This window comes from Corythoichthys intestinalis, chromosome 5, assembly GCF_030265065.1.
Source record: "Corythoichthys intestinalis isolate RoL2023-P3 chromosome 5, ASM3026506v1, whole genome shotgun sequence".
NCBI lineage: Eukaryota > Metazoa > Chordata > Actinopteri > Syngnathiformes > Syngnathidae > Corythoichthys > Corythoichthys intestinalis.
Window position 1 is genome coordinate 11,532,875 of NC_080399.1, and position 25,260 is coordinate 11,558,134.

The 25,260-nt window shown below is 38.7% G+C and overlaps 1 protein-coding gene across 9 annotated transcripts in view; it reads left to right on the forward strand.

The window, feature by feature from the left end:
• The window catches only part of LOC130916723 (membrane-associated guanylate kinase, WW and PDZ domain-containing protein 2-like), a 368,356-nt gene that overhangs the window by 78,924 nt on the left and 264,172 nt on the right, over nucleotides 1-25,260 (forward strand). For all 9 annotated transcript variants that reach the window (XM_057837639.1, XM_057837641.1, XM_057837640.1 and 6 more), the window contains exon 2: nucleotides 8,600-8,716. In XM_057837639.1, the coding sequence (XP_057693622.1) occupies nucleotides 8,600-8,716 (117 nt within the window). The remainder of the gene's footprint in view (nucleotides 1-8,599; nucleotides 8,717-25,260) is intronic.

The following is a 25,260-nucleotide window of genomic DNA, read 5'->3' on the forward strand; positions in this document are numbered from 1 at the left end:
GAAGCATGAACCAGGTTTAAGACAAGTGACATCACAAAATGTTTAAACCTATAAAATCTGTCATTTTTTGTGTTTGTTTAAACAATTTCTTCATTATTTGAGGTGTAAGAAATTCACCATTTGTATACTAAAATTCTTTGAGCGATATTTTGACCTGGTCAGATTGTCATCCATGTTACGTCTGGTTTCCACGTCCTGTGTTTCCCACTCCTAGGAAGTTTCTTTTGATCATGGTTTTGCTTCATTACTTTCTGTTGTTTCCCCAAAACATTTTGTGATTGATAGCAAGTTACTGTTTAATAAATACTTTTAGTGTGCACTAGGGAGTAGAATTTCGGTTTTATTTGCGACTTATTTGCACAATATTATGAGATAATCGTTATCGTATCGTGAGGTACGCAGAGGTTCCCACTAGAGATGCCGATCGATCGGTTCCGATCACGTCATTTTCAAAGTATCGGAATCGGCAAATAAATATCGGCCATGCCTTTTTTAAATATATATATATTTCTTAATTAAATCGTTTTCTAATTGTATTTAACGTTACAGACATAATATGTTACACTCATCCAGAGTCTTTAGTTTAGGCTTAAGGTAGGGTTATCAAATTTATCCCGATAACAGCGGTAATTAATTTTTTAAAAAATGTATCACATTAAAATGTTTAACGCAATTAATGCATGCACTGCACGACCCACTCACGCATTGTCGCGCTCAATCTGTAATGGCGCCGTTTTACCTATATAGAGGGATAAAAGGCAGCGTAAAATGAGTAGAGTGAATTTTGGCAGCCTTTGGAGCCTTTTTTTAATTGGCTAAAGCCTTACAATCCCTCTCCCTACGATTAGAAATATCATGGGAAGCAATGTGGGGAAGCAAGGTAGCAATTGATCTTTTTCTTAACACCTTATGTTATTTCCCAACGCGGAGAAGATATATCAATTGGTAGCACTACGCACAGTCATGGTTTCACTTCCCATCATGCGTTTGGGCATGGCTACAGTATCATTTACTGAAAGCTCAACAAATACACTAGATTGCAATATTTAGTCACAATATACAAAGTCACAAGTTTTTCTATCCGTGGATCCCTCTCACAGAAAGAATGTTAATAATGTAAATGCCATCTTGAGGATTTATTGTCTTAATAAACAAATACAGAACTTATGTACTGTATGTTGAATGTATATATTCGTCCGAGTTTTATTCATTTTTTTCTTAATGCATTGCCAAAATGTATATGATCGGGAAAAATTATCGGGAATGATTGGAATTGAATCGGGAGCAAAAAAAAAAAAAAGCAATCGGATCGGGAAATATCGGGATCGGCAGATACTCAAACTAAAACGATCGGGATCGGATCAGGAGCAAAAAAACATGATCGGAACAACCCTAGTTCCCTCCTCCTAGTTTTGACATTGTTAAAGTGTCGTCAAGGTAAAAACAGTCGATTTCTAAAGCAACTTCAGTTCCTCTATCACAGTTAATAGTAGGGGTGTGCCATCTTAGGCATCCCACGATTCGATTCGATTATGATTCAGGGTGCTACGATTCAATTCCTGAATGATGATCACGGTATTGACGATGATCACGGTTATCACGGTTATCACAATTATCGATGCATCGTACATTACAAATTAATAAAGTAGACAAACAAATTTTTGTCCATTTATTTAAAATATCCTAATGATTCAACAGGAACGATGGAAACATGCCCATACAACAAAAAGCTGCCCTTAATCTGCTTTTTTATTTATTTATTTTTACAAGAAAGTGCAAAAACATTAACCATTTTAAAGGGAGTACTTTTTTCTCTCAACAATACAATAAAATTTACACAGGTGGAATGAATTCCACATTTTCTGGAAACAAAGTGTCTTTAGAAATAAGCCTTCTTTTAACCAATATACTTTGTTTTCACAGATTTCTGTGCTATTTCGCATATTTGTAGTGTTACCGCTGGACTTAATCATGGTTTTACATGTTCTGCATATGAAATACCAGTACACGTTAGCTAGGGTGACCATATTTTGATTTTTGACAAAAAAAAAGGACACTCAGCTTAAGTTACTCAAGATACTTGAATTTTACTCAAAGTTCACTCAAAGATGCCTATATCACTTTAATATATTTATAGTGTACCCCTCACTCTGGATGGAAAAATGCAGTTTGAAAAAAAATAATGACTTTTAAAAATATATATGTATAATGCAGACCCATAGAAATGTAGTCCAGTCAATACACATACACACAGTAGGCTATGTGCCAACTAAACATTTTTTATTTTCTACTACTATCATGACAATTGTCCTTGACAAATTGTTATTCCCATTCAATTGATATTGTCATTCAATGTTCTAGATTGCACACAAACAAAAACCGAAATAAACTGACAAACTATTCAACCAGCATATTTCCAAACGTCGCAGTTCAAAACTACGTTTCCATTAATGCCTAGCGCGGTTTAGCTTACTGATAGCTAGGTGAGGCAAAAATCAAACCTTGCTATAAAAGTTTACAATCATCGGCAGCGCAACGATGCGACACCAAACGGGATTTTACAGTCAAAGCTCTGATAGAAGTCAACAGTTGCCATTATATACGTATTTATTGTAAAAAACGTAACAATTGGGCAGGCGTTGTTGCCAAATCGTCAACCCAGTAGATGGCGGTAATGTCTCATGATAGGGGTAAACTGCCAAAAAAAACAAGAAGAACTACTTCTTCCCTCCCTACTACTAGGAGCTATGTCATCGCAGGCAGGCGCTGCCACCCAGCGGCCGGAGGAATTCTCTTCAAATTAGTCCCGTGAAAAATCATAAAAACCGGACATTTTTATGAATTTATAAAACCCGCCCGGACGATGAGGATACTACGTGAAAGTAGGACTTGTCCGGGCAAAAGAGGACGTTTGGTCACCCTAACGTTAGCGAATTAGCTAATTAGCTTAGCGCTCGGCGCTAACTATTAACACCTCAATAACAACAACAATAAAGGCTAAACAGTACAAGAGGGTTCCTGTTATAGACGCACACGGGTCTTAGCAACACACTCAGGACATTTTTCAATTGACATGACTTGAAACTACAGCTGGAAATCTGGAAGACGAGGAGCAACGAACTATCTCTCTTCCCCTCTCGCTCTAAAAAAAAATAACGTGCACACAGAAGCGTCTGCCTGTCTCAGTCTCAATTTTCCAGTCTTTTGAAAAAGAGTAAATCTCTCACTCAGTTACAGGTAGAATCCATTATAACGTGCGTGCGTCCGTTTAAAGGGTATGACAACACCTGAGGAAATGCTAATATTCCATCATTTATCCATCAACGCATGCCTTTTGAATTCATATCATGCCACTTCATGTAATTACACACATCGCAACACCAAGAAAATGATAGAAATTAGGTCGATTGTCAAGCTAAAAGGACCCGTCCCCGAGATGCCAGAAATCTAGCATATTGTGTGCGTGACGTCACTATAGGGAAACAACCGGCTCAGTGCTTAGTACTGAATGGCGGCGATGATGGCGGACAATTTTGTTTCTAGTTGCAGCGACGAATCTGACGTAACGAACATTCTTCTAATGGTGACGAGGAGAGTTATGAACCTTTGTTTGGTGTTTTGGGTTATCAATTTGAGCCCAAACGAAAGCCAATGCAGCCTAATGAAAGGATCATTGAGGGGAGCAATCACACTAATGAAACACCGGCGGCAACAGAATCACCGAATGGTTTGTTTTGCATTTCTTTTTGTGAAGCTGATACACCGTGACCGCAAAATAAAGTAATGTATAGAAGAATAATTATAATGTAATATGCTATCATCGGTTTTGCTCTGCCAACTGATACAAATATGAATGGGATTAGAGGATTTGCTCTATATATTTTGCGAGCGATAATTTATACATGTGTTCAGTCTTATATCCAATGCGTGATATGTTTTTTATTATAAAAGAGTACTCACTCTGGCCATTTCCCTCCTTTGCTTTGCCTGGGGTGGTGAGGTGGTCTCATCAGAGCCAGTCATCGTCCTCTTTCACCGAGCACCGCATCTGCTTTCAGCAGCAATTTCTTAGCAAAACCTGATTTCATTTGCCCATAGTTCGTATAGCTTTCAGGTGTAAAATGCGCACCACACAAAACCGTGCCGGAGGCTGGGTCTGCAAAATTAGCCCTCTTAGCACTGACGAACTTTACTCATTGTCTGCATAGTCCAGCTCTTTTTCTCGCGTTCGGGAACTCATGGGTACTACATAGCGACAAATGGCTATTTGTAAACCACATAGCATGACAGGTTTGAACCATTTTAGCGATTTTGTGATAAAACACGAACGCAACTCTCTCGTCGATAAACAACGAGGGCACCTGCCTCGACCTTTTGTTTCCTTGTTATGACGTCTCCGCCCCATTCGGCTGTTTCCGGAACACTTTCGGAAATGTTCGTCATTTTTTATCTATTTTCGATAATTCCTCATTAATGTGATTGATTTTTGTTAACTTTATCAATATTTGTTATCTTGGCACATAACCTGTTCTGTTGATGTCTCACACCCCCTTTGCGTTTTCATACCCTTTAAGGTGTTCGGGCGGCAGACTTGTCTTGAATTTCGTTCCGCTACGAGCGGCTGTCATTAAGTTATGAGGGAAAATCATCATTTTTGAGCCTTTATGAATCGTAATCGAATCGTACCGTCTCGAATCGCGATGTAATAATCGATTTTTTGGAACTCCTCTAGTCAATAGCAAAAAGTTACAGTAACTATTTTAACAGAGTGATGGATAAGAGATGCAAAGTACATGCAAAGGGATGGCCTTCGACTTTGAAAAATTCTTTGACTTCTTACATGCTTTCCAATCATTGATTCCATACGCAAGGCGTCATTTTTTGCAGCCTATTCTGTCCTCTACGCCGCCGTCGCGGTCACCGCAACTGCTGACTTAACACTTCCCCGAGGGATCACGAGTTTACACAATCACCATGATGTGTGCGTGTGCGTCTATGTTGGTGTATGGGACCCTTTGTTGTTCAGTCTTGGGTGTCAGAGGCTTTTAACTTGATTGCACCTTGCTCTTATACAGTCCACACAATCCTGATAAAACTTCAGTGTACTTTTTGATGTATTATTAGCCGCCAACTTGTTTGTATGGTGTCACAATTGGCTTGGGATAAAGGGGGAAAGGCTATCAAGGCTGATGTATTTGGTGTTTTTTACAAAATTGTTTGGATTATTTGATGGACGTGATGAATGTTTAAAGGAATGGAAATGCTATTACGCTGTAAAAACTAGAAAATGCAATTTTTGGAGAAATTTTAGGGGAATGCTTCAGTTGTCATTCATTTTGGGGAATTTCTGTGCATAGACTTCACTCTCTGTTGACGGGACACGGGGCTCGGGGCCCGTCTGTAGGGGGCCTATTTTCAAAAACTTAAAATTCAAATATTTTCAAAACAAAGGCCTCGAGCAACCTAAAACAAAAACAGGCACCTCCCTTAGGCATATATGAGTGTCCATGAGCAGCGACAAAAAAAAATTCAAAGTCGTTCCCTAGTAAAATCCCAATTAAAAAAAAAAAATTATCCGAGTATAACAAAACTTAAAATGGCTAAAAAAATTCTCAAATTTTACGCTAGATGCACAAAAATCACCAAATGCAGAGATATTCACCTATATTTTCAAGATCAATAGCAATATATAACATATAAGTTTTTGCCCAAAATAGAAACTTTTTTTTTTTTTTTTTTTTCTTTTTTCAACAGCAAAGAAATCACTCAATTTTCACATCAGAAACTTAATACTTGAGGAAAGCATGCAGAATCATCTTAATTTTACTCAACAAAAGCACAATTAGCATTTTTCTATATACAATCACAACTTATTTAGGCTGAATTCCGCTACTGTGTAGAGAGATACAAAATCCAACATGGGGCCAGTCACGAAACAAAGAGCTTTTCAAGTTGAAAACTCTTATAAACAAATGCTTAAATAGCCGAATTCCTATTGATATGAACGTAAAACAGTCTAAATTCTTGGTTAAAGCAGAAACAGCTTTTTTAGCCTTGTCTCTGTTTTCTGCCATATATATATTTTTTATGACTGTTGTCAAGCCCTCTTCTCTAAAAGCCAAGTTCAAGCTAGATGCGAACACTAATCCATCGCTGCCGTCATAGGTGCCTCTTGCTCTTTGCTGACATAATTGCTGCATGAATTCTGATTTGGGAGACTTGACAGTTCAGACCGCAGCAACATTCTGGAAAAATGTGGCCCAGATCGGATTTTAACCACATACGAAAGTGACCTTGATCGGATTTGAAATGGTCCACTTTTATGCAACCTGTCCCGTTCAGATCATCAGGTTAATGCCTGCCTCGAAAAACACGAAAAAAAATGGATTACTGCATTCAGACCTGTGGTTAGAACTTAGCATTAGAGGCCCCCCACAAATTCTGCCCCTGCTGTAATTTTAAAAACATACACTCACCGGCCTCTTTATTAGGTACACCATGCTAGTCACGGGTTGGACCCCCTTTTGCCTTCAGAACTGCCTCAGTTCTTTGTGGCATAGATTCAACAAGGTGTTGGAAGCATTCCTCAGAAAGTTTGGTCCATATTGACATGATGGCATCACACAGTTGGTGCAGATTTGTCGGCTGCACATCCATGATGCGAATCTCCCGTTCCACCACATCCCAAAGATGCTCTATTGGATTGAAATCTGGTGACTGTGGAGGCCATTTGAGTACAGCGAACTCATTGTCACGTTCAAGAAACCAGTCTGAGATGATTCCAGCTTTATGACATGGCGCATTATCCTGCTGAAAGTAGCCATCAAAAGTTGGGTACATTGTGGCCATAAAGGAATGGACATGGTCAACAACAATACTCAGGTAGGCTGTGGCGTTCCAACGATGCTCAATTGGTACCAAGGGGCCCAAAGAGTGCCAAGAAAATATTCCCCACACCATTATACCACCACCACCAGCCTGAACCGTTGATACAAGGCAGACATGGTTTCATGTTGTTGACGCCAAATTCTGACCCTAACATCCGAATGTCGCAGCAGAAATCGAGACTCATCAGACCAGGCAACGTTTTTCCAATCTTCTATTGTCCAATTTCAATGAGCTTGTGCAAATTGTAGCCTCAGTTTCCTGTTCTTTGCTGAAAGGAGTGGCACCCGGCGTGGTCTTCTGCTGCTGTAGCCCATCTGCCTCAAAGTTCGACATACTGTGCGTTCAGAGATGCTCTTCTGCCTACCTTGGTTGTAATGGGTGGTTATTTGAGTCACTGTTGCCTTTCTATCAGCTCGAACCATTCTGGCCATTCTCCTCTGACCTCTGGCATCAACAAGGCATTTCTGCCCACAGAACTGCCGCTCACTGGATATTTTTCCTTTTTCGGACCATTCTCTGTAAACCCTAGATATAGTTGTGCGTGAAAATCCCAGTAGATCAGCATTTTTTGAAATACTAAGACCAGCCCTTCTGGCACCAACAACTATGCCACGTTCAAAGTCACTCAAATCACCTTTCTTCCCCATACTGATGCTCGGTTTGAACTGCAGGAGATTTTCTTAAACCATGTCTACATGCCTAAATGCACTGAGTTGCCGCCATGTGATTGGCTAATTAGGAATTAAGTGTTAACGAGCAGTTGGACAGGTGTACCTAATAAAGTGGCCGGTGAGTGTATATTAAAAAGTCAAAAATAACTCCTTTAACTCATTATCTGATATTGGGGATGATAGACGTCCAATCCATTTGAACTAAAAAGGGTTGACTACATATCGAAATGGTCATATATTGTGATACTTTGCATCCCAAAAGGTTAACGATACGCTCATGCCAACAATCAAGATATCGTTCTTCAAAAGCTGTCAATGTTTAAAAAAAAAAACTAAATAAATAAGGAACCAACAAGTTGCTACCAAAATATTTTACCGTAATAGTATTTCCGTTAATTCTATGGCTGCCATTGACGGCGCTCGACGCCCAATCCATTACTACCGGGCAGAGTTCATTCGAAACCAAAGCTTTCACAGTCACTCTTTCCGATTTGCAGGGCATTTACAGGTTGCTTTGTGTTCATTTTACAACATTTACAGGTCACTTCCTTTTAAGTTTGAGTTACTGCCCATTAATTCTCATGTCACTTCCTGTTCTGTTACCCAAAATCAACAGTGACCCATAAAACGCCCCCTAATCAAGAAGTGACCCTGAAATGCCCCAAAATCAACAGGAGAGAACTGAAAATCAAAACGTAATGACCTGAAATAGCCCAGAATTAACTCGTTGCCAGGCATTGGCTGCCACTGACGGCCATAGATGTGGGAGGGGCCTGTTTGAAGTGGGAGGGGTTCATTCGCTGCCACTCTTCCAGTTCAAATGGATTGGGCATCTACTAGTAATAAACCGAGAAGAATATAGCTTATTTTTCTGTTTATTATTTTGGAGAATATCCTAGAATGATTTCCTAACCAATGTATCGATAATCGTTGTATCGCTAAATCGTATTGTGAAATACCAATAGGTTCCCACCCTTAGAAATGTGATCCTTCCATGCCGATGCTATGGCCACTTGTAAACCTTCTCTTTTTGTTTTTAGGGGGGGTTGTTGACAAGGACCTGCGGCACTACCTCAACCTGCGCTTCTCCAAAGGCTCGGTGGACCACGACCACCAGCAGATCATCCGAGACAACCTGTACCTGCGCACCGTTCCCTGTAAGTCATCCTCCTCCTCAGCATCCCCACCATCTGTGCAATTGTCTCTTTTATGGCCTTTTTATCGCTCACTTAGCTACAGCACCCCCACCCCATCCCATTTCTTTTTCTCTGTTTGACTTTCCCCGCTTGGCGCCCTCAGGATGGGTTGCGCTCGCTCCTCCATTTTTTCCCCCCACATCACACACAGGCTCTTTCTCTCAGTCTCTCGCCACCGAGCGCCTTCCTCCGCCGTCGTCCGGCTGCTGAGCTTTTAGCCTGAGGTTGCCACGGCAACCAGCCTCTTGTCTCGAGGCTTGTGTTGCAGTGATGCCCCAACCCCCTCAACCCCCCCTTGGTCTGATACACATGGCACACGTATATAAATATGTGTACTAGTATATACATATCCAGAATATATATACACAAAGATACAAAAACGTGACATGATCGGTTCCATGATCGTGATGGGTTTATTTATGTACGCACACACAGAATGGCCTGAGGCTGCAGTGTAGACATCCACATTTTTTGTGTGTGTGTGTTCCCCCTGCGCCTTTTTGGAGGGCGATGTCACTGCTGTCAGCGAGCAGCCGCTTGTGAATCAGCTTCAAGGCTGAAGCGGCTCGACGGCATGACTCTGCAGACTACTAAACACGTTATATTCCGCTTAAATGGGTCTCGTGAGCACGTTGTCGATGCGAATGTGTTAACGTGCTTGCTCGGAAATAATTTTTTGTTTCAGTGCTATGCAGGGGTGAAAGTGGGCCAGAACGGTCAGGAACGCAGTTCCGGTATAAGATTCAGGGCAGGAATGCGGTTCCGGTACACGGTGCTTCGATTCCAAAAATAGGAAGGCAGCTGTCAAAACGTTATGTAAAAATTTTTTTTTAAATGCTGAGCTGCCACACATGCATTTCATCTCTAAAAAGAAAACAATATACCAACATCAGATTTACATGCATAAGTGTTAATAACAAGCATAATAAAGTGCTTGTGTAGCATAATCCGTTTCCACCGATATTATTTATTTTATTCCGCGAACGGCATGGAGGTTTCCCTAGCTGCTGCAGTTATACGAGTCTGACCATGATAAGTCACTTAAATGTGCGAATGCACACAGCAAAGCAAAACGCCTGGACTCATTTATCCGTTCAGTTGGCTGACATACTGACATGTGATTAGCAGAGATTATTGCTAGCTAGTGCATGTTTTCTGGAAGAGCAACAACAACAAAAAAATGGTTTTTGAATTGATGCGACAAAAAAAGGGCGATGCAACAGAAAATGGATGAGATCTTTAAGAGCAAGGAAAGTTGAGGAGGCTTATTTATAATATTTAGTTTTATTTGCTCTGATGGGGAGGTTCAGAACATCTTAGCTGTCAATGTGCACTTTGGACTTAGATTTGTTCTTTTATGTTAGGCTACTTATTCATTTCATTATGATTTTAAAAAGTCAATGTTTGCGCGATCTTCAAAATATATTTATTCCATTTCACTCTGCATAATATAATAAAAAAAAATAAATAAATAAATAAAGTATATAAAATAATAATAATAAGTCCATTGTATTTTTCTGAATGTATGTTACTTATATCTTTATTATTTAAAAAAAGAAAGCAAAAGTAAATGTTGACATTAACTTCAATTTTAATATACATTATGTGTTCCTAAGTCATTAAAATTTAGATTTGGCATTTAGTATGTAAGGAAATGGGGGTAAAATAAATATTAGGAGATGTAGGTTGGGGTTATTGCTGTTTTTGTTAACTTTTATTTTGCAAATCATTGAAAAAAATACAATTTTGAATGAAAATCAGTTTTTATATGTTTTATAGAAATAACTGTGCCAAAACAGTTTTCTTTGCATTTCAGTAGTTTTAGGAGGTTTGCACCCCCCCAAATAAATAAATAAATAAACAGAATTTCTGGCTACGTGGCAACCTTCACGTCGAGGAGTTCCTGCAAGAAATTCTAGCCACTTTCACCCCTGGTGCTATGTGATATGGTCAAAAAAATCTATCATGGTATGGGCTGTTTTATGTCTCGGTATCAATATGCTAGGATAGATTTTTAATTATTTGGTGAAAAATTCTACAATTATGACAGTTTTCAATCCCACATTTTTTTTTGAATGGACATTAAAGAGCATACGACAGGAGAAAAAAACTCTTAAATAGCATTATTATGTGAATTAGAATCATATTTTGAGACGATTCGACTATATATACCAATTTAGCAAAGCTCAGATGACGAGAAATTAGTCTTTTAATCTGCCGGTTAGCCACGCCTACCATTATAGGGCTCTAGCGTCCCCAACAGGTGGATGACGTCAGCGGGAGACTGGGCTCATCGGTTTTACGATTCAGCCCATTGAGGGGGAATTATTCAGAACGAGGAAAACGCGACGAAGAGAGCCGCAAAATGTCATTGTTTTCAGTCCCTCTACTCCAATATTTTTACAGGATATTCTTTTTATCCAAATATTTTTCCACAATAGCTAAATAAATGGCTTGAGAAGGACCAGTCAGCCCGTCGAGGGGGAAGTATTCACAACGAGGAAAACGTGACGAAGAGCTGCAAAATGTCATTGTTTCTGTCTCTTCACTTCATTATTTTTACAGGATATTCTTTTTATCCAAGTATTTTTCCCCAATTGCTAAATAAATGGCATGGTCGTGACAAATAACATGGTCTTGTGCTAAATGGAATATGAAATAATAAAAATGCACTTATTCAGGACGACATGGCAAAATTACTCCATAATGGTCTAAACCAGTGGTCCCCAAACTACGGCCCGCGGGCCGGACCCGGCCCGCCTCCACATTTGGTCCGGCCCCCTGAACCCCCCCCCAATAGTATTATCTATTTCCTGGCTTTTTTTCTGTGAAGAACCCAAACAGGGTTATTTGGTTATTATCTATTTAATTGTGTTATTATTATTCATTATTATATGATATTATATCATATTATATTATTATTTTTATTTTATTTTGTTGCGTGAAGAATCCAGAAAGGGTTATTTAATTGTGGCTTTCTGAAAAACAATACATTTTTACATTTAGGCACTGCTGCAATCGTCACACTGTTTCTGTTACAAACTGACCCGGCCCCTCATCAGAGAAGGGAAAAGTTATGTGGCCCTCACAGGAAAAAGTTTGGGGACCCCTGGTCTAAACTGTCGACTTCACCTTTACTGTCACACCTCCCGAACGATATTTTATGACATCTAAATCAGACATATGTCATTTCCCTTCCCCGGCTTCGGAGAATGTAAACAAACCAAGAGGCGTGACAGCTAGCCGACACGCTAACCCGAACCGAGTGATGTTTCAAAGTCTTCGAAGCGGAAAATCACACATAACTAGCCCGGATTATTTGACATGACGACTGGGTTGTCGATTGTCTTTGCGGACCGGCAAACCGCCCGGCGGAGAGCAATTTATAGCTAGTTCCCCGGAGGAGGGCGGATGCAGTTGTTGTGCAGCTAACGTGCAGCTAATGAGCATGAGGAGAGCTTTTTACATGCCCATCAATGATCAAACGTGAGTAGTCCTTTATTTAAAGAAAGTTTGTAGTGTTTACTTTGTAAAAAGCAAAACAAGACGTTTACTCACTTCCTCGTAAGTCCAATGGTCCCACAGTTGTAGGGCTTGTTTTGGTCAATATCCACGCTGAATGGGAACCTTTTGAAACTCGCATATGCCTCTCCCTCATAAAGCAAGATTTTTCTGCAGCCGTTTGGCTGGCGTGATACGAAAAATAAACATATTAATCCGCAAGATCAGCTGAATCCTTAGTCCTCATACACAACAGTACGGCTGTAGAGTGAAGAGGACGCCTTCAACCGTACACGTCACAGCGCCCTCCTCCTCAATGCAAGTCCGAAGCCGGAAGTCACTCATTTTCATGGCGCGGGATTCAAAAAACTAAATAAATATAGCGATCGCTTCCACACACATCCAAACAGTCCATATCATTCAGGAGCATAAAATACCGCGTGTATTATGAAATAAACATGCTTTTTCGTGTCACATGCACTTTAAGCTTACAAGCGAAAAATGTTAAATGTATCATGTAGGGCTGTCAAACAATTACAATTTGAGTTAATTACAGCTTAAAAATTAATGAATCGTATTTAATCGCAATTCAAACCATCTATAAAATATGCCGTATTTTTCTGTAAATTATTGTTGGATTAGAAAGATAAGACACAAGACGGATATATACATTCAATTTACGGTACATAAGTACTGTATTTGTTTATTATAACAATAAATCAACAAGATGGCATTAACATTATTAACATTCTCTTAAAGTGATCCATGGATAGAAAGACTTATAATTCTTAAAAGATAAATGTTATTACAAGTTATAGAAATTTTACATTAAAACCCCTCTTAATGTTTTAGTTTTATTCAAAATTTTTTAAAGTTTTCAATCAAAAAATAAATTAGTAGCTCGCCATTGTTTATGTCAATAATTACACCATGCTCGCTCATTGTGCTGAAACCTATAAAATCATTTGGGCCGAAGCACCAGCAGAGGGCGCCAAACACCAAAAAACAAGTAACAAGCGGTCATTACACTGCTGTCATTTTAATCTGTTTGAGCGGGGCATGTGCGTTAATTGCGTCAAATATTTTAACGTGATTAATTAAAAATATCAATTACCACCCATTAACGCAATAATTTTGACAGCCCTAGTATCATGATCTAATATCTAAACTTAAACATAAATGGAACATTGTCTGCGTGTTTTAGTGTCGGTGTGTATGGGTGGCTGTGTGTGTGTTCGTTCCCGATGGAAGCCGAAACGGCTCGACCGATTTTCTTGGAAAATTTGCTTAGGGTGTAACGTTACATGTATTTGTATTGAACCGTTTCGGTACAGGGTGCTCGGTTCGGAACGGAGGCGTACCGAACGAGTTTCTGACGTAATGTAACCCTTACTTTTCGAGGCTGTGAGTCGATCGGGGTACAGTTTCTTTGTGTAGATTATATTTACTCCGTCTTCTCTACTATAATGAGGACCAACACGGTAGGACAGTATAAAACCCAGAAACGTCAACGGCGCGATAACGTGGCCGCCGCGAGAACGCAGTGAAACGCGGGCGTTAAAGTCAATCAGCCAATGCACACCAGTTGCAGTGTGGCCACGTGTTGGACGCGTCCCAGAAGCGGCTCAACGCGACGCACGCGAAAAGAACGGCAGAGTTTATTATTTGACACGAGACGCTGCCCTCCTGCGTCAGTACTACTAGCTAGGATCGGGCAGACCGAAAGTCACTCGTGTAAAAATACGGTGGATCCGGTCGATTTTCAAACTAATATGCAATCGTAACCCACTTTTTGAGTCCATCGGATCTCTTGAGTGGTAGATCGGGGCACAGTTGACTTGTCTTACTTTACTTTACTGCTGTCTGCTATAATAATAACCAACATGGTGTTCAATACAAAACCCTCCTACCACAACAAAACAAGTAGGAACAAATATTCACATAGGATCTAAAGTTATACAACATAAAATATACAATATAAATCAGGGGTGTCTAATCGTTTTGCAAAGGGGGCCAGATTTGGTGTGGTAAAAATGTGGGGGGCCGACCTTGGCTGACGTCCTTTACGTAGAACAATATATTTAAGCAAATTTTAGCAAGCCATTCTGTGTGTCACATTTGATTTATTATTTTTTTTCAAAAATTTCGACAATCTCGCAACTAGCCTTTGTGGCGTTCTCTTTCGGCTCTCAAGCCATTGCGAAATACTGCTGCTTTGAAATTAAACTAGCTTCAAGTTGCTTCAATTTCTCGCTGCGTATCTTCCCTGTAATCTTGTCGTACACGTCAGCGTGTCTTGTTTGGTAATATCGCCTCACATTGAATTAAAAACAGCGACTGTCTCTTTGCAAATGAGGCAGACGTTGTTGCGTATTTTAGTGAAGAAATAGTCCAATTTCCACCTATCCTTGAAGCGTCGGCCAACGCATTCAACTTTCTTTTTTTTGTTGATTATCGCCGTTTTAGAAAATTGGAAGGCTTACACGAGGTAATGTTGCATAGTGCTGCTGCCTTTTAGTGGGTAAATGAGGAGCAGCATTTATTGTGTAAGCTACTTCATATGCTGGTAGCAGTGTTGCTGACCAATTTATTAAGTCTGTGTGAGGGCCAGACGTTATTGAATTCATTACAGAGGCTGGGGGCCGGAGGAAATTTCACCACGGGCCGCATTTGGCCCCCGGGCCGGACTTTGGACATGTCTGATATAAATGAATACTACATCACATTTGTAAAATATACTGTAAACACATCATAAAATAAATAATAGCTCATTTAAATAAAATAAATTGAAATCAGCTAAAACACCTGTCATTATATAATAAGAATAATACACAGATCCTGCTTACACAATTAAATTTATTTCTGTGTGGCGCTTGAACTTAAGAAAATCCACCAACAAAGGTTTTGAAAACGTTCATAAGAAAAAAAAACGATTCATAGAGGCATTTCATTTGTAAAATACATGTTAAAACCTTTGTCATTGGATTGCTTTTCTCTTTAGCACAGGACTTCTTTTTCTTCTTTCTTTCAGAAAGAAAGCTGACCAATACGCATGGTCTGAAAGGCAAACTGTTGTTGGATTATTATCTTAAAATACCCGCTACTTTTTGAGCAGAATTCGAGCTTTGTATAGGCTAATTTTCCTATTGTTGAAAGCACAAAAGTGTGTAATAAACAACTAGCACATTTATATTTTGCATTTTGTTTTCTTGCTGTACCGAAAATGAACCGAACCGTGACCTCAAAACCGAGGTACGTACCGAACTGAGATTTTTGTGTACCGTTACACCCCTAAAATTTACACATTTGTACTTAAAGCCGAAACCTGTGAGTGTTCCTAGGTAGGTTTTGTATAGAAGTACACCAGATAAGTATCGAAAATTGCTAATCTATAAAATCGTGCTGCAAAAGGAATGGCCCAATTTTAACCAAATTTGACACACTCATAGAAGGTGACAACAATTGTGTTTCTCGGATGTTCCAAGGTTGTAGAGCTTTCAAAAGTTCAGAAAACTGACAAAATCCCAAAACCTATATAATCCGATTGCTTCCAAACCGTACAGTATATGTCAGATTTTAACCAAAATTGGCAGATTTGTTGTTGCGGTCATTGACAGTCACTAGAAGCGTGCAAAATTGCCGATTCTTAGATTATTCGCGATTCGGCCGTGGAAGATTTGAGAATGATTCATAAACATCCAAATTCTGATGATTGAATTGTACCAGGTAAAGCGGAACTAAAACACAGTCAACGCAGTCTTTGGGACGCAATGAGGGCCTCGTTAGACCTCGTTAGAAGAAGTTAGACCTCTTTGACAGCCAGAAATCATGCTTGTTCGTAGGTGACCAAATACTTATTTTCAACTCTAATTTGGAAATAAATTCTTTAAACATCAAACAATGTGATTTTCAGTTTATTTTTTTTTTTATTTATTATTTTTTTTTGAGGTGCACGATAATTATCGGTCCGATAATTATCGGTCCGATATAGGAATAATGACGTCATCCCAATAAATCCGATAACATAATATATTATCGGCCCTATTAATAATATTTTTGGCACGGTGTCGGATTGGGATTTGTGCGTTTGTTTCCACTCCCGTTTTTCCAGTCTGCAAAGTTTTGTTACTGTCTTTGTTTTGTTCATTATAATAATGTTCATGTCATCATGAAAATTCTGGTTCGGTCAAAGGCAAATCTAAGCTGAATCAACCACAAGTATTTTTGACCTACAGGTGTTCAAAAACTCATGTGAAATTATCGGTTATCGTATCGGTATCGGTATCGGCCTTGAGGAGCAGGAAGTTATCGATATCGGTATCGGTTTCAAAAAACGGATATCGTGCACCCCTAGTTTTTTTTCCCACATTCTGTCTCTCATGGTTGAGGTTTACCCATGTTGACAATTACAGGCCTCTCTAAGCTTTTCAAGTAGGAAAACTTGCACAATTGATGGTTGACTAAATACTTATTTGCCCCACTGTATGTGAAGTCAAACGGGGTTGCAATAGGCAAATGTTTTGATTGAAAACCACCTTTCTATTTTGCCTTTGATTGAACAGTGTGCTGCAGTGTTTTTAATCACCTTGACAAAGATTGTTTGTTTGTATAATGCATGAAGTAATTATTCTGAATGAATTGTCTTAATTCTCGCTATCCGTCTCTAATTAAAAACTGCATAATTGGAAGGTTAAATGGCTGGTTATAATAATACAAGGAAATCATGATTTGAGTTTTGTTGGTTTTACTGAGGGCGGTCCATCATTTTTTAGGTATTTCATTAGACATCAGTCAATTAAATTCAAGGATTATTTTGTATTAAACTTGTTGAAAACGAGTTTTAAGAGTAAGTTCAGAATAGCTACAAATTTACATGGGTGAATTTTAAATTTTGTTGATTTTAATGGGGGGATATACTGTATAAGTAGTAGGGAATTAATTGGAATCAAGTCAGTTTTATGAAAAGGAGGTTTTAGTTCATTAACACTAGAAAAACCCAGCAGAGGCCGACTCAGCCTTTTCCTAGACAAATACTCCTAATCTTCCCAAGAAATGGCCGATTTGGCCTCTCTTCCGAAAAAAAACAAAACACCCAGAGACGGCCAAAATGACCCAAGTGCTTTTGAATTAGCAAGTCATTGTCCGACAGACAGCAACCATTCATTCATTCATCCATTCGTACATTGTGTTGGTATGCGGCCCAAATGGAGGGGACCACACCACGGGATACTTATTTGACAAAATCCAAAACCTAGAACAGACATGTCATTTTGAAAGCTAATTTAAAATAAAAATAGATTAGAGAAAAGCAGGCTGAATAAGTGTGCGATATGCTAACATTACACTGCTGCTCGATTACCGTTTTCGGCTGGGTATTTTACTGCTTGCGGCTTGTAATCTGCAGAATATGATTTTCTTTTCGGTGTCATTTTGTTGAGCCCTTCTCAGTTGTTTTTATTTGTTTTTTTTACAAGTTACCACCAATGTTGAAACATGGGCCTGGAGTACCCTCTTGCATTTTAGTGTGAAAATAACATGTGAAATAATTAGGGCTGTCAAAATTATCGCGTTAACGGGCGTTAATTAATTTGATAAATTAATCACGTTAAAATATTTGACGCAATTAACGCACTCCCCCCGCTCAGACAGATTTAAATGACAGGACAGTGAATGCTTGTTAATTGTGTTTTATGGAGTTTTGCCGCCCTCTGCTGGCGCTTGGGTGCGACTGATTTTATAGGCTTCAGCACCCATGAGCATTGTATAAGTAATTATTGACATCAACAATGGCGGGCTACTAGTTTATTTTTTGATTGAAAATTTTACAAATTTTATTAAAACGAAAACATTAAGAGGGGTTTTAATATAAAATTTCTATAAATTGTACTAACATTTTTCTTTTAAGAACTACAAGTCTGTCTATCCATGGATCGCTTTAACAGAATGTTAATAATGTTAATGCCATCTTGTTGATTTATTGTTATAATAAACAAATAGTCCTTATGTACTGTATTTTGAATGTATATATCCATCTTGTACTTATCTTTCCATTCCAACAATAATTTACAGAAAAATATGGCATATTTTAATAGATGGTTTGAATTGCGATTAATTGCGATTAATTACGATTAATTAATTTTTAAGCTGTAATTAACTCGATTAAAAATTTTAATCGTTTGACAGCCCTAGAAATAATATAATGATGTGTTAATAATTTCACACATAATTCACCCCAGAGTATGTCGCACCCCTGGCCACACGATGAAAAAAAACTGCGATTTATAGTCCAAAAAATACGGTAATAATCAAATCTGAATTTTATGAGAATGACTTAGCATCATAAAATTCGAATCATCTAAGAGTAAAAGCCATTGTTTTAGGAGTTTATAAATGAAAAAAGTTAACTCTTTTTATATAAGTTATTAAAGAGTCCAATAAATAACAGTTCTCATAAATTGTAAATGGACCAGGTGGCTCTTGTTTTATACTCCTAATTCCAGTTGGTTACATGATATAAAAATGCCTTCAGCAAACTTTAAGGTACAGTTGATAAAAAAGAAGGTTGTAACAATTGTGAACTGCTGTTTTGGGAATTTGCCCAACTTCAACTGAGAGTAACACGTTGCACAGTTATTTATTCATTTTTTTCCCTACATCTAATGTGGGCGGTGCCCGGTGTCAAAGTTTAATAATCATGTCAAGCGTTCGCCTTGGAAAAGGGACCGCTAGGCCTGTTGCACCTTTGATTTATGTTTGTATTTTATGTGTCTACTGTGCTATAAAATGTATGCGAGGAGCCCAATATAAGACACAACATTACCATCTGTTTAGAAAGGGAACATCGTGAAAATGTGTTGAAGTGAAGATAAATAAGGAAATGACCTCGAAAAGGGCTGGAGAAAACAAATTTTACCAGCCACCTGACTATGCTGCTCTTCTATATTTACTGTAAAAAAATGAGACTGTGTGGTTATAAAGTTTTAAAGAGGTATTAACGTAATTTCCATTACTTATATAATGTTTTTTTTCAAAATCGTATTGCAAATTAGTTCTGTAAATGGAAGGTTTTGAGACTAATCGCACTTTGCCTTATGATTCAAGTACCTGTCCTTTTCGTCCTTCCCGCACGCCGACTAATATCGGTAGCACTGAATGTCACTACGCGATCGTGACGGGCTATCGGAATACGACGAATTACTACTGTGCATACGCAACCCGACGTAATTTCCTCTAGAGCGTTGATGGCAGTTATAGATATATACGTGATAGAGCCGGGTGCTATACCGAAAATTTACCCTTACCAAAAATCTTCACGATGGCCGACGTAATTTTGACCATGTCGGTAAATTCGGTAATTTAGTAAAACAAAAAAATATATTCTTTTCATCCCGCTTTGACTCTGTGTTGTTCGACTATGTTCATTCTCCTTTAAGAAAGCAGTCAGTGTGCATACGTATGAATTCACGTGGTTATAAGGAACTCAAACAAATAGAAGCCTGGTAGGCTAACGCTAGTGGCTAATGCTAGCAGCCAGCGCTAAAACCAAACGTGATGGAGTCGGGTTTAAGGGAGCTTCGCCAAACTTTCACACGACATTAACTAGACTCTTGGCGGCCTCCAGATGGGCTTTCACCCGCTTTCCTCCCTGGTTCTCACGATTTCAGGAGAGGGTGCTTTCAGTGCTTTCTACTGGTAGCAAGGCCACAGGCTAACGCTAGCGGCTAACTCTGCAAATGAACGTGATGGAGTCGGATAGCGGCTCTAACCTTGTCGAAACGGCTGAACTTAATGAGTGGATTGGGCACGGACTGCATCTAGCATTTAGTATTTCGCGTTATTTTGTATCTGTGTGTGTGTGTGATTTCTTTGATATATTTTATGATGGTAAAGCATTCATCATACATTGTAATCCAACAGTGAAGCCTATATTATGACCATTTAATGGCCACAACTATTTTTCTGTATGTGCTTGCTTTATTCTGTGTCATTACTGCCATCATAATATCTTAAATGTTTTATTGGCAAAAGCGCAATATAGCTTTAATGTATGTGTGTCTGTGTGGTGGGTGCATGTGTGCGTGGATGTATTTAAAAAAATGCCCTGGAAAAAAAAAAAAAACCTGAAACCTTGAAGTAAATACTTGTGTTGAATAATTACGTCAAAGCAGCCATTAACAATAAGTTGTCTGTTTGAAGTGTACTTATCAAGCTGTAAGTCATTTGTGTTACAATGACATGTTTGTACAGTCGTCGTATTGATTTTTATAATGTTGTGCATCGTTTAAGTTGTACAAGCTGTTATAAATGTTCACACTTGAATTCTTATTGTTTACAAGAAATTTTTAGATACTTAATGTTTATACTGCATGTACAATTGTTAAATATGTTCAATTGAAAGCTGGTAAATAAATCAACAAGAAACAGTTAATTTGTATTTCATGCATTGATTCAGATTTTCAAATGATATAACAGTCCGCTTCGGCGAATTTTCGTCATTTATCATTATCGAGGAAAATCTGCCCAATTTACCGTGATACATACTTAAGGCCATATTGCCCAGCCCTAATACATGATAGATTCAACGATAGAAATAGCTTTTTATATTGTTTGTGTGTATGTGTCCTATACACTTCAACTGGTTTGCACCCTTCAGCAACCAAAAACTTGATAACTGACCTCTGTTTAATCCTGGAGCATGGTTTTTAGTCAGCCATCTTTGTTAATCGCCAAAACTCGCAGTTTTTTTTTAATCTGCAAAAGAAATTAAATCAATGTGAAAAAGAAGTAAAATGGAAAATTGAAGTAAGGTTCTATCTGTATTAGGGCTGCAGCTATCGAATATTTAAGTAATCGAATAATCAACTGAAAATCCTATCGATTAATCGAGTAATCGGATAAAACGTATTTTTTAGGTAAAGCGCAATTATAAAGATACATGAGAAAAAAAGACATTTAATATTGAACAATTTTCAGTCAATCAATCTCTTCATTTTCGATGAACATTGTTGAAAACAGCCAACAATTGCCTCTCAGACGTGACTAGAATTTAAAAAAAAAAAGAAAAAAAAAAGACCAATTCACTGCTTCCACCCAAAAAACTTTTAGATCCTATAAAAAATATATATATTTCTTACCTAAAAATGCCATTATGCTTGATAACACATATCACTTAAAAGTTAGGTGTTTTTCCCCACGTGTTTCAATTGATTTTCCATTTGTGTCAAGCCATTTTTAAGTTCTAGTTAAGTTTTAAGTTAGTCTAAACTGTAAGTCCTGATAGGATTTTGAGTTTTTGCAGTGTTCAAAATAAATGTATTATAACATATCAGGTTATAATATGGCGGGGATATTAGCATGCGTTCCTGAATGCACCGCGTAACGTGCGGGGGGGAGGGAGGTGCGGGAGAGCGAGAGACGTGCCTTCCTGTTGTTGTTGTCGTTCCACAAGTTCCCAAAAAATAAATAATTGCAACCTAACGAAGCGGGTGACTCTTTGTCAACGTTACAGTATGATACCTGCTATATTGGAGCACATTAGGGGCCAGTGCTACTGGGTGTTTTATCCAGCAATGACTACTGAGCTAAAATTAACAGTTAGCTTTATCATATTTTCATTTTACACCCTCATCACTCTACAGCGCTATGTTTCACAGATTAAATAAAGCCTGTATGTAAGACACGTTAGCCACGCATCGACAGTGGTCTTAATAGAAACCTAGCCCTCCGCAGGGCTAACGTTACGTACGTGAGCGAGTGACAGTAACGTTAATCTTATTCATTAGCCCTGAGAAGTGTACTGCTTTAAGATGGCGGCTGTTTACTAACACCGCTAACTCTGTCATTTCAAATCTAGTTCAACATACATGTGATATCTATGAGACGCATCAGATGCTACCTGCTACCACCGCATCATGCGGGCTAGTTTTTAGCAACGACGACATAGTTTGTAGCGGCTGTCGGCTGCAGAAAGGTTTTTTAAAAATATTTTGTTTATTTCTTTTTCCTCTACGCACGTGACATCAGCGCGTTGTCCCGCATTAAAAGTAGTCCGGGCAAAACGTGATGCTTAGAGCTGGCAAAATTAAACGATTCCTCGAGGTGAATAAAATTACTCGGATCAGTTTTTAAACTCGAGTTACTCGAGTTGCTCCAGTATTCGTTTCAGCTCTAATCTGTATTAGAAGTTCTTATACCAAAAATTCACCTTATTTATTGAATGACTCTTGTTTCTACATCTGCTGTCTCGCTCAAGAGGAAGTGATCACGCTCGTGCTGTAGCAATCCATCGCGATCGGTTGCTCGTCCCGATCGGGTAGTGGCATTGAAAATTAATAAAAGCTTTCTGGATTTTGTCACTTCCAGGTTCTAAAACGTGCTGCATACAGCATATAAACAAAGACATTTATACATGTGTGATTGCTGTGGTTTTGCGCAATACTTTTGTCACACAATCGGTCTTTTTTTACCCACGACCTCCAACCCCGCGCTGCTGTTTGCCGTTCAGCCAGCCGAGAGGCATTTTGCACAGCTTGCGTGCTGGTATGAGCCGATCCTCTTGCCTGGTTCTTGGTCGAATATTTTCCCCCCTATGTCCTGTGTTTCGCCTCTGGTTGTCTGCAATATGACCTCCAGCCTTGAACCACTGTGTGAGTGTGTTGCCATCAAGTGAGTGAATGTTTTATTTAACCTTTTCAGGGACAGTGGTCGCGACAGTGGACTCTTTTCAAAAGTTGACACTGAAGACCTTCACCCTATATAGGGCTGACACTGACATTGACGGCACTAGATGTTCAATTTGTTTAAAACTAGGGCTGTCCCAAACGACTAATTTTCTCCCGATTAGTCAGCCGACTATTTTTACGATTAGTCCACTAATCTAATAATTAAAAACAATTTAATTTTTTTTTTTACTAATTTAGCAATGACATTTTTGTTGACGCTTATCAATTCACAAAAACATCTCGGAACACTTAAATTATTTATTAAAGTACAAATAACACATAAATAACAATAATAAATCACAAATAAACAATGAGTTCAAATGCTGATAGAATTAACTAGTGCAAAAGAATGAATGTAAACAGATTCAGAACACTGACTTCGCCTTTCCAACATGATTCAAAACAATTCTTGAAAAAACACCTAGCATTAATATTATAATATAGTACTATATATAATAGTTTTATAATAATTATAATAATTATTCATTGCCAATCAGATTTTTCATAAAGGGTGTCATTTTAAAGGTATTCTTAGTGTAGAATCTGAATTCGGAAGTATGTGGGATTAACTCCAGAAATCGCTATTTATATGACGAGCATGACGTGCTTTTATTTTGAAATGTTCACCGGAAGTACGTTCGCTAAACCGCTAACTTCAGCTTTACACTCCGTAAAAAAAGCACTTTTTGTCATTGCATGTAGCGTCAGTAATACATTTTTTTGTCATTGGAAATGCTGTTAACCAGCGATTTTTCATGTTTGAAGTGTCACCTTTTACCCGCAAGTTTGCTTTCACGAGACGAATGCCAATGTTTTATAGCAGGCTAAAGTACCGGTAGGTTGCCTTTTTCCCCCCATTCACCTCAGTATAGCAGTGCTAACGTTACAGTGTTTAATATAGATGTGTTTTCTTATTTTGTACGTCTGAACTGTAATTCTACATCGTGTTGATAAGAGAAAGGAACTGGAGTCTCATATGCCATCAGCAAGCACATGCGCAGCGATAAAAGGCAGCCGGGAAAATTACCGCCCTCATTTTTATTTGCGGTGCGATAATGGACTCATTGCATATCGCGACAGGCTTAGCAACTTCAATAAAACATGTCGTTAGTTAGTTAGATGGACTTACAAACTGAGTAACGGCGCTTGAGGTGTTTATTCACGGCCGACGTGCAGCCAAGTTTGGCATTGAAGAGACAGGACAGAAGAGTGTACCCTCCTTTGTTTCTTTGAAATAAGTCAATGTTTTGGACACTCTGGTGCGCTTTTTTTGGCTTTGTGCTGCTTTCCCCGCTTGCATACAGAGCGTCCGACATTCTGAACTTTCCACGCATATATTTTTTTAAACCCTTCATTAACCGTCGACGGGATGTTGTGCTCGTCGACGGATTTACGTCATCGATGACGTCGACTATATCGACTAGTCGGGACAGCTCTATTTAAAACAGAAAGTCTGGTAGTGAATGCTCATCTTTGACTGCCATTGATGGCGCAAGACGTCTAATCCATTTTGACTGGGAGAGGCAAATGAACGAACAACTGGGTTAGCGCTGTCAATTTCAGTCAATTAAATTAGTGCCTTTTAGGGGATGACAAAAAAAAAACAATTTGTGCAGGAAACAGTTAAGTAGACTAAATGATTTTGGAAATCATTGCCCCCCAACTAAAATACACCTCTTTGCACATTTGAAAAATGACATTCTGGCATTTGAGTACATAAAAATGCATAACAAGTAAAATTTTAAGATTTAAGAAGACACAAAGTCCTATCTATATGGCGTCTGTTTGTGGAGGGGGGGTTAGATCAGTGGATATTATTGTTTTTTTTTCCATCAAGTGTGAAGTTTTTTAAGACTCTTTGTGATGAAGGACCATGCAAATAAATGTGATATGATGTGATTTGGTGCCTTTAAGCCTTGTCGGACTGCTGTGTAAAATCTTGTCTGCCGTCCATTTTGTCCGCCTTTTACTTGTCACGCTCATTTTGTTAGAGGCTGCACGGCCGACAAAGTTCAAGTCGACCCGCTTGAACGCCCGAGTGAACCGGGATGTTTTTTTCACTTTTCAATTTACGAAATAAAAAGCTGTGGTGTGATGTGCGGGTACAGTCGTGACACCCCCTGTAATTAAATGCCCATCATTTTACAAAGCCTATACAGTGTAATGGAAGATTAGCCTGCAGGCGTCCTGCGACTCACTTTGATGCACATGTTGAATATTTAATTGGCTTCTTAAACATTACATGTCACACCTATCCTGACGTATCAGACCTTTTATTATTAG